This window comes from Rasamsonia emersonii (assembly GCF_000968595.1).
Source record: "Rasamsonia emersonii CBS 393.64 chromosome Unknown ctg1118621760735, whole genome shotgun sequence".
NCBI lineage: Eukaryota > Fungi > Ascomycota > Eurotiomycetes > Eurotiales > Trichocomaceae > Rasamsonia > Rasamsonia emersonii.
Window position 1 is genome coordinate 174 of NW_013562770.1, and position 10514 is coordinate 10687.

The following is a 10514-nucleotide window of genomic DNA, read 5'->3' on the forward strand; positions in this document are numbered from 1 at the left end:
ACGAAAATCGAGCAAAAAAAAGGAAATAAAAGAGGAAAAAAACCAATTCAAGGCGAGTGAAGAAAGGAAGGAAGGAAGGAAGGAAGGCGAGCACATTAGATGTTATTTGTACTGCATTGCTCTGTACTGTACTACTGTATTGCATTGCATTGTTTATTGTGTTGTATTGTATTTATTAACAAGGGAATAATAGAATTAAGAATCAAATAAGTGATGGTGCTGGTGTTTTATTTAAAAAAAAAGACAAGGAAAGAAAGACGGTACAAATAAATCAATAAAATGCTATTTCATAGAAACTTATCTTGTCATTATCAATACAGGTATCCTTAATCTAGGTCTAGAAGCTCTATATGTCTATTCTATATATCTATCTATAAATGCGTTTTTGGTATGGCCTTTATGACTACAACTGCGCAATGTACTAAGTTCCAATTTTAATGATTTTTATACTGCCACCGGCCAGCCGTCAGCGTCGTATTCGAGGAAGTTGTATCCCATGCGAGCGTCCTAACCATATTGTCAATAGTGTTAGCAAGACATTTTCTAAGAAATACGTCTGCCGGTTGATACAGGTACTACTCACGTTGAACGCATAACCAACTGATCTGTTCACTGCACGCTCGTTAGAACTCTCCAGTCGATATGCACAGGTCAACGTACAGTAATGATAGTATAAAATATCGACATCCCCATCCCGCAGAATTCCCTGCCCACCCGGTGCATACACATGCCCGTTGGATCCGTACACGACCGTCCCACCTCCCTTGACGAGATCGATTCCGGCTCTGTCGATAAACGGGCCTCGTGGGCTGGTGGATCGTCCGACTCGGATGGAATATCTGTTTACCGTCACTTCTTCAGTATGAACTTCATTCGAGTGTTTCTGGGCAAGCATACTCCTCTCCATCATCAGGCAGCTTGTTCGGATCAATCTCGCAGCACTTCCCATGGCTGAACCAGAGATAGTACCACGGCTTGCGGTAGCTGATGAAACTGCCCTCGACGGGATGCGCGCCTGTCTCGTCTCTGCAGAGAGGGTTCGGGTCCGTACCGCCTGGATCGATAGGTCTAGGCTCATAAGCCAGCTGCACGGCGTCCAGGGACGCTGGATCCTTCCAGTCTGCCGAGATCAGGTCCTTGTTCAGACGGACCTGCCAGATGCCCGTCCAGAAACTGCCGAACGTGAGATATGCTGAATTTCCAACAAGAATGACACTTGCGTCGATCGTATTCGAGCTGTTGAACGGCCTGACGTCCGATCCCTTTCCCGTACCGGACTGCACGATAACGCCATGGTCAATCCACGCCCCTGGCTCCGGTGAATGAGACGTAGCGACGCCAATCGCACTGTCGCGACACCCCGCCGTGCTAACGCTGTAGTAGCAGTAGAATGTGCCGTTAAATTCAATCACATCTGGCGCCCAGGGCATGAAGCGGTCACCCTTCTCGATCACGCTGAGCTTGTTGCCGAGCAGGGAGCCGATGTTCGTCCATGGGCCGTCGAGACTCGTTGCGCGGGAGATGTTGATATGCGGACCGACGCCGTATGCGTAGTATGTGTTGTTTACCTTGATCACGCTGGGGTCGTGGATCTGTAGGCCGGTGGTGTGCGGTGGAGGAAAAGCAGTGACCTTGCGGTAGTTGTTGTAGGGAACAGCAGATGACGAGGATAGAGGTAATAGGAATAATCCTGCAAGACCCCAGAGGGCAAATGTAAGACACATATTGCCCGAAGACTATACTGTAGAGTCGACGACAAAAGAAGGAAACAGGCCGTAAGAGGCCGGCATTGAAGCTGGGAGGTCAACGTACAGTCTGTACAGTAGGCATATTATGTACTGTACGCATACCACCAGCAGCAGTTACCTAGCTATTGTTGGTATGATCTTCCTTTCCCTGTATGACAGAAGCCTTGACAGGTACGTCATAGGCTTGTGTTACCTTTATGGTAAGTGCCTTGCAGAGCTCGGGAATGTACGACTCGTGCAGTGGGACCACAGATAAAACAAGTCAGTCCTCGCATTGTTCGAAAGGTGATTGATTGCTTTCAGGTCAATTTCTGATTGCATCAAGTAGTCGACAGACGTAGTTCTGGTCAGCAAATCCAGCTGCTACAAGCGCCTGTCACGTCGCCTACATACTGTAATTCCTGATAGCTGTGGCGGAGTGGGTATCAGCATGGCATAGCATAGCATAGCATAGCATTACGCAGGTACATAGGTTGTTAGTTGGCTGTTCAAGCATGTGGTTCAAACCCCCTTGCATAACCGCCTGCAGCTGCGGCGGCCACGTTGCCCATCTTAATCAGAACTGACCACTTGCATGATGCATCCTACAGTACGGAGTATATACGGAGCAATGTACTGTTTGCAACCTCTACAAATGGACAGATTGATTGATCAGATAGGGCCAACAGCAGGCCCGCAGTCTAATCAAGACTTGGCGTGCAATATATGTCCAAGTCTTTCTTGACAGTCAGCCAAACGATCATCAGGCCGGAGCTCAGTCAATCAGCACACAGGTAGGCAAGGAATGGAATGAATAGATGGGAAAATAGACAAAGAGAGATAGGTGAGGTAGATCTATTGCTGAATTTTAACAGCGTGGATGCGACAACATGCTGCCAAGGATGATATATCAGATTAATACTTCGGAAATTGCCCTAACTGGATACAAGAACCCCCAACCCAACACCTGTACATCCACCGTTCCCTCAATTCCCGCAACCAATTTCGTACCGGAATAATTCCAAATATACTAAAGATCCGAATGATATGCGCTTTTTGATATGAACCTCACAACTCGGACGTGTTGAACAGAAACACCGGGATCGCGAAATGGGTATAGACACTTCTGAAAAAAAAAGAATAAACGATAACAAACGCCATACTCGACCTGATTATCATTTCAAGAGCTGCCGAAGCTGTACATCCGGACCTCGCAATCTTCACTCCCAGTTGCAAAGCGACTGTCACCCAGACCGATGCATGTCACTGGTCCAGAGTGCCCAGTAAAGGTCCGTTCGCATTTGCCAGTCCTGGGATCCCAGATCTTCACCATGCGATCTTCGGCACCAGAGACGATACGCAACGTATCAGCGGACAACGCCCAGACCCCCTCCAGGTGGCCAAAGAACGTGCGCAAGCAACGACCAGTCGATGTCTCCCACAGTCGAATGGTCGAGTCTAACGCACTGGTCAGGAAGTATCTCGGAGGATCAGGACGGCCCCCTCGAATGCTGGGCCGAAAGGCGAAGAGCTCGACGAAAACGACTCTGATTCATGTTCGTCCCTAGAAACCGCACTGCAGCTGTCATCATCATGTTCGGCATCATGCTCTTCAAACTCGAATTCCCTAGGAAGAGGGACAACCTGCTGGACCTGTCCCACGTGGCCGTGGAAAGTCCGGATGCAAGTCTTGGTATCCAGATCCCAGAGCTTGGCGGTGCAGTCGTCCGAGGCTGAAAATACCGTCCTAGAAGGGGTATCCAGACGCACAGCATTCACCCAATCGGTATGGCCGCGCAGGACGAAAGTGGACTTGTCCTCGAAATTCCAGATTTTTACCGTCCGGTCCGTCGATCCGGAAACCAGAAGGGTAGAGTCGAAATGCAGTCCAATTACACCGCCCATGTGTCCGGTGTATGTGGAAAGGCACTCTCCAGTGCGCCAGTTCCAGACCTTCAAGCTGCGGTCGATACTACCGCTGATAAGCTTCGTATCGTCGAATTGCAGACAACGAATTCCGGACTCGTGCCCCCGAAGAGTCCGCAGTTCCTCGCCAGTGTCAGTGTCCCAGATCTTGATTGTCGCGTCGTACGAGCCGGTCGCTAAGATGTTATCCTCGAATTGAAGACACATGACACCATTTGTATGACCTTTGAACACCTTGATCGAACAACGTCCGTATTTCCAATTCGTCCCCACCATGAAGCGATCCCTGTAGACATCCTTCCAAGGCCGAACCTTTGTTTTGTTGTTGCCATCCTTCTCCGTTCGACATTCTGACAGAGACAGGCAGGGACGCTTGGCGAGTCGGCTATCCCCCTCTGATTCGGACTTTCGCTTGGAGTCGGAGGACCCATCCGATTGGGAATCAGCGGACCCTGTCGAGTCCTGGCTTGGTTGCCAGTTAAGAGCGCGCTGTTCTATTTCTGGCTTCGCTGCACGAAGGCGTTTGCGTTCCAGTAACGGAAGACCCCACCCGCACTTTTTGCACTTGCGATGAATATGCTGCTCACACATCCGATGCCACACAACGTCATCGTCGGCCAGAGACCTCCAGCGGCGGGACACTTGCGCCGCTCTGCATAGGGAGGCGGTGTCGAGATAGGATAAGATCTTGAACGAGATCTCGGGTGGCAATGCTGTTAGGAAATCGATTCGTATAAGGTCACGGACACTGGCGGAGATGAAGGAGAGCTGGGGGAAACAACATTGCGCGAGGATCCCTTGTAACATAAGCTTTCGGTGTTTTGCAGGAGCGGCGGAAAAGAGAGACCAGACGTGGGAAATTCCCTGCTGATCACTTTGTGGCAGGGCTTGCAGTTCCTGGAACACAGGTCAGTAGACATTCGCGACAGTGGACGAGATTACTCTGCACAAAACATACTCGTTGCAACTGGTCCATGGACGGCTCATCGGCCTGCCGTCGACATTTGAGATCGGGCCGGTGGCGGTAACAATACCTCGAATTCACGCTGCTCGGCGGCTGTTCCACCACATTGTCCGCTCGTAAACCCATAGGGGCGTATTGACTCGGAATATGCTTGGCAAGGAAGGGTGCCACGTTTTCGTCTGCCAATTTCGCCTTCGCATTCGATTGATCTGACTCGGAAGGATTATCTTCCTTCTGAGAGTAGTCCGCGGCATTGTTGAAGAGGGACCTCGAGCCGTTCACGGACGAAGTCATGGTGTAGTCATCGGAGCGTCTTCGTTTGCGGGGAGAAAGGCTATTCTCATCACTATCGATGCGTAGCGATGTGTTGTCGTCGTTCATGGTGGGCTGGCTCGGTGAAAATTACTATGTCCGGGCCTTGGACGGAAAGCCCCCCAACAGCCCAGGAGAGGCCAGACCCAAGTGAGAACAGGTCTGGCTTGCAGACAGAAGGGAAATTGGCCGATTTAATAGAAGAGCATCGGTAGCAGAGGGATGAGCTGGCGGTGAGCGCTGTCAGGAGGGCATGCGGCGTTTATCTGTAGATGCGTCATTCGGAGGAATGATGGGCGATTGTCGCTCCCGCTGACGCCTCCGCCGGCGTCTCTGGCGTGATCGCGGCGCCTAACCCGATCAGGCAATCACGTGCCGCTCGCGTGATAGCTCGCCATTTTGCCGTGGGGTCGCACCACTCTGGTTGCTAAAAATCCTCTCGAACGCCCCCAATCGTCGATCAACCCTCGAGTCCACTTTCTTTCTTTGTTCTCGCAACCTGCATTCTGGCCCGAATTCGGTCGCCTTTGTACACACGGCTCCACTGAAGGTCGCCGACTTCAGTCTCCCTGGGCTGCTGCTCATCAGCCTTCTCCAACATTCCCAGCTGGCTGGCGTCCAGCAAGCAAACCTTGTTCGTGGAGCTCATGCTATCATTAGAGATTTGGGTTGCTCGCTATCTCTGTAGCTAGAAGCTCCTCTGCTCGACTCGGCCAAAGTGGAGACATGCCTGAGTTTGTGGAAGACACCAAGGTACCTCGTAGCTGTCGTTATCTGGGAGAATATTACGTCAGCCATCCCATCAAACGCAGCTGGTCGAGCATTATTGAAGCTTGGTAAACTGAGGATTGCAGCTTGTAACACTGGCGTTTCCGCCCTGTCTTGTGGGGAAGCTGTTAGTTCGTCCTGCTTGATGCTGAAACTTTACAAAGCTATCTCTGTCTAATACCTGGTGAGTGCTGGTCCTCTCCGCTATTTCCGATAAGCAACTGATTGGTGCCCGGCCAGTCAGTATGTTATAATTGACCATTCTTGCAACAGCTTCCGGATTGTCGTGGCGAAATGGCATCATCCGGATCGTCGTCATCCTCCAGGCCTGCTTCGCAGCCTGGTGCCCCTGAGCAAGACCCGGCAGGACCGAAGTCACAACTGGACACTCTCATCTCCCATCTAGTAGCAGCCAAGAGATCACTTTCGTCTATTTACCATGTATCACGCGCAAATGAGATTGTCAACACAGCCCGTTCAGCCCTGGAGGAGAGCGTGGTTGTGTCTGCGAGGACAGGCTTCCTCCGACGGGGTCAGAAGAACCAGATTCGGTTGTTGTACAACGTTCGTGCTGAAGTTGAGAACATCTCCCATCGCGGCCGTGCCGAATTTGCAAGCGTTTTGAAGGAGCTGGACGCTGCAGATGAGCGTCTTAAACAAACGCTAGATAAACTACGTGAAACAGTAGTTCACCCAGCATTCCGTCCCGAAGGCGAGGAGCCAAAGACCCTCCACGATTTCGTGGACGAGCGCGGTGTAGAAGAGCTCGAGACAATGCTGAAAGGGGCCATTGATCGCACCAAGGCGGCCCAAGCCCAGCTAGATTCTTCCAGTGACGCCTTTGATGACGAGCTTCGTTCGCTGCAACAGGCCCTTGGACGGTATCGTTCAGCCATGGAGCTCGCATCCTCGCGTTCATCGACCTCAATGTCAACATCATCGCCAGGAGCGTCAAATGCCGCTCTTTCCTCCCCGTCATCCATCCCAACCATGCTGCGGTCCCTCGAATCGCACGCGCAGGAGATGGCGGACTTGCTTGAATCTCTGGTCCACCATTTTGATCGTTGCGTGACTGCTGTCAAGCACACTGAGGGTGGCGGCGCCGCAGCGCGATCAATCACGGGCGATATGCCTACTGGCGTCAATGTGGGCGTTCAGGTCGGAAATGATATTCAGGAAGGCGGCGACACAAATGTCAACGATCCTCTGGAGCCAATGACCGAGCAGGACTACCAAGAGATGTTAGAAGTCATAAATAAAGACGCAGCAGAGGCCGAGGATGTCGTTCTAGAGATCCAAGACCGGATCGCAGAAATGGAGTCTATTCTAGAGAATGTGCTCGCCCAGCGAGACGCGACGGTGGCTGTCTACAACGCCACGACGGAGATCTTTGAGCATCTCTCGTCACTCGCGTCAACCCGCCTACCTGAATTCATAGCCCAGGCACACACCTTCACTCGGATATGGAACGAGGAACACGAGCGAATCAGGGCGGGCATGGCGGACCTCTACGACCTTCGGTCTCTCTACGTCGGGTTCTTGGATGCCTATGACGGGCTCATCCTCGAGGTCTCTCGGCGCAGACACGTGCGGCAAGGGGTTGAGCGGATTCTACGGGAAGCCAGAGCCAAGTTGGATCAACTCTACGAGGAGGATGTAAACGCACGAGAAGCGTTCAGGGTAGAACAGGGGGACTATTTGCCCTCTGATATCTGGCCCGGTGTTGGGCGAGGACCGATGAAGGTCAAATTCGTTCGCGTGCCTGGCGACAAGCTGGAAGGGGCAGCAGGGCAGGCCGAAGGTGAGCCTTCCGAGGAGAGTAAAGGAGCCATTGGGGATGAGGGCGGTGATGGCGGTGATTACATCCCCGACCTACCGAAACAAGTTGTGGAAGATGCAATCGCACGGCTAAAAGCTCGAGCAAAAGGGGCCCTAGTGTGAGCGGCTGTCACTCATCTCAGGTTTGGACAGAACTGGTCCAGGGTTGACCCGCCGACGACTGTTCTGAACAGTTAGCATTTGACTTACTATGGATATAGCAAACTGACAATGAACTACAAATATAATTGCAGCAGAAAATATTAAAAAGGGTTGCCTGCCTACGATGACTGGTGAATTTACACAATCTGCAAACCTCCCTATGTTCTGGACAGAAATCTATCAAGCCCCCTTCTCCATCATCCCAGTGATGAGTTACATCTACAGCCCTGAAGATTGCAACTAACCACCCATCCAGCAAAATCCAACAAACCCAAATGACGAAGCCAAATCCATATTAATACTCTTACAGATCACATCTCTCCATTCACAAAAAAAGGCAAAAGAAAGAAAGAGCTCCTCAGGACAGAAAAGCCAGAGAAGAATAGCAGACGCATACTCCTTCCTTCCTAGCCAGTCAATATATTGATAGACTAGGCTAGGCAGGCAAGCAGATGTAAGCGCTGCATTGTTGTTTTTCTGTGCATATTGTCCTGTTGGGTCTTCTTTCTTTCTCTTCTTTCTCTTGTCAAAGTGAGTGGTTCGAGATGTGATGTGAAGATCAAAGAGAGCTCCGATGGGTTTTTCTTTTTCTATAATGGGAGCAAAGAATGGAATCGTGATCTCCTACTAATTCTTGTTTTTTTTTCCCCTCCTGTCCCATTTTTTCAGTAAATAATGATTTAATGATTTATATATATAAGCTGGCAAGCGAGCTGTGTTAGATATATCGATACCATATATATCATCTCAGGCTATTTCTATGTTCTCTTTGGTTTGCTCTGGTCAACAACATACTATTCTAGATCCTAAGGGAGGCGAGAACCTGGGTATCATTTGTAGTATAGAGTGGTATGTCTTATAGAAGAGAGCATGTGATTTTTTTTAAAAAAATAAAAGGTATATTTACGACAGCTTCCATTTGACGTGACCTCAACATGACTTGGTTATATATAATGAAAAAATACCTTTAATTTTTTTATTCCATCCGTCTAACCTATATGTCCACCACTATTTATGTGACAATGCAACCAACCCACCCCGTCCAGTCAGTCATATTTCATTCCGTTTCGTTTTCATGCCATATTATCATGACTCGTAGGTCCGATGACGAAGATGAAGGGAAAAAAAAAACCATGTAGAAATACGAAATTGAGACAAAACCGGCCCATTCAATGCCTTCTTCATATTTACCTCCTCTTGGTAGTGTTCACCAATCTCTTCTTGATGTGTTTGGGCATCTTCTTCGCCCGCTTCTCGCGCTTTTCCTCCTTCACCTGGTGTTTGTGTTGCCGCTTGGCTTCCTTGTCCACGAATTTCTTTCCGCGGGGTTGCTTCTTTGCGAAGGGATCGGCAGCAGCCGTAGCGTTTCCTTCTCCTGCTTCTTCAGCTTCCGATTCAGAGCCGTCCTCTGACACTGACACGCCACCGCTATGGTCCGATTCTCTTTCTTCCTCGCTACCGGGTTCTTCAGAGACATGTGGTCTAGATTTGTCGGCAAGAAGATCACGGTAGACCAGGTCGTCTCCCTGGCCGCTACGCAGCTTCTCCGCGTCCCGTTCGGCGTCGTAGACTTGTTCTAGAGTCTGCGGTATGTATTGCTGACGGAAGACTGCGGCGTCGACCTCGTTCTCGCCAGATTTCTGCTTCTCGTCTTCAGGGAGTTCACTTCTCGAGGCAAACAGCTTCTCAAGCGCAGCGATCATCTGCTCGTTTGAACCATTCACCATTTCAGGGCCCTCAGTTGCGGTGATAAACTCATAAATGGTCCGCTCCGGTAGCGTGTTCACGCCCTTTCGGCGGAAAAAGTCGCTCACATTTTTGATATCCATCCGCAAAAACTCCAGACTCCGTGGATGATCATGCTCAACACTCTGGCTGACATCGATAAGGTGAAGCTTGTCTTTGTAGTAGAGGATGTTGTACTCGCTCAGATCGGCATGGACTAGTCGACAGGTATGATACATCGTGCGCATGTAGCCCACCAGCTCCATGTAAAGCTCCCGCCATCTTGCTTCCGGGTCTGGAATATCGAACTCGACGTCCTTCAGCCGAGGTGCCGGCACACCCTTGGAATTACCGAGGAATCCCATAACAAGGACGTGCAATCGGAGGTAAAGGGGCTCAGGGCTGGGAATTCCAGCGGAATAGATCCTCCGCAAGTTTCGCATTTCCTTTTCCGCCCACAGCTTGACCATCGAACGGTTGCTACTCTTGTTGTATCCCTGCCGGAATCTGAACTCCCCGGAGACATATTTATCTCTGTCTTTAAACACCAGGATGCTAGTCTTGTAGACTTTAATTGCCCGTTGAACAGGCGCAGCACCGTCAGCGTCTTCACTGCCTTCGTTCGGGAATCTGACCGCATGATAGACATTTGCTTCCTTGCCAGTCGACAGACAGCCGTTGATCTCAGAGACGATGTTTCTGTTGATCATCTGTAGCAGGATCATTCTCGTTCTAGGATCAAGCACCTGTTCTGCCGTCGCGCGGTCACTCTTGTCGACAATACGCTGGTCTCGGCCCTTCATCCCTGCTTGCTGATCATCCAGTTTGATCTTGGAGGCATGGCGAGCTAGTGACGCGATCTGGTCATCGATGGCGGCGTATGTGTTCACTTTGGGTTTCTGGGGGTTGGTTTTAGGATAAGCCCACTTCGGTGCATTTGGGTCTGCGGCGACTTCGTTCAAGCGGCGCTGGCGGTTGTATGATTTCGTAAAATCATTAGGATTCGACGATCTAAAATCCTCTTCATCGAGTTCCTCTTCGAAGATATCGTCATAATATTCGTCGTCTTCTTCTTCTAGCTCCTCCTCTGTTGGCGGGATCGCACTGTTGTT

General features: G+C 50.4%; 4 protein-coding genes across 4 annotated transcripts; 1 reads left to right on the forward strand and 3 right to left on the reverse strand.

Moving 5' to 3' along the window:
* Positions 1 to 444: 444 nt before the first annotated feature.
* Positions 445 to 1724, reverse strand: T310_8396 (arabinan endo-1,5-alpha-L-arabinosidase; the record flags this gene model as incomplete). Its single annotated transcript, XM_013468818.1, has 4 exons — positions 445 to 507; positions 584 to 612; positions 661 to 839; positions 898 to 1724. 4 exons carry the CDS (start codon positions 1722 to 1724, stop codon positions 445 to 447), a joined length of 1098 nt encoding a protein of 365 aa, XP_013324272.1.
* Positions 1725 to 3197: 1473 nt separating this feature from the next.
* On the reverse strand, positions 3198 to 4998 carry T310_8397 (E3 ubiquitin ligase complex SCF subunit sconB; the record flags this gene model as incomplete). Its single annotated transcript, XM_013468819.1, has 2 exons — positions 3198 to 4550; positions 4612 to 4998. 2 exons carry the CDS (start codon positions 4996 to 4998, stop codon positions 3198 to 3200), a joined length of 1740 nt encoding a protein of 579 aa, XP_013324273.1.
* Positions 4999 to 5991: 993 nt separating this feature from the next.
* On the forward strand, positions 5992 to 7638 carry T310_8398 (Kinase activator (Atg17); the record flags this gene model as incomplete). The annotated part of the gene is made up of 1 exon (XM_013468820.1): positions 5992 to 7638. The coding sequence occupies one exon, from the start codon at positions 5992 to 5994 to the stop codon at positions 7636 to 7638; it is 1647 nt and encodes a 548-aa protein (XP_013324274.1).
* A 1226-nt stretch (positions 7639 to 8864) lies between these two features.
* T310_8399 (Non-specific serine/threonine protein kinase) lies at positions 8865 to 10514 on the reverse strand (the record flags this gene model as incomplete). The annotated part of the gene is made up of 1 exon (XM_013468821.1): positions 8865 to 10514. A coding segment is annotated over one exon (1650 nt), but the record flags the coding sequence as incomplete, so codon positions are not given.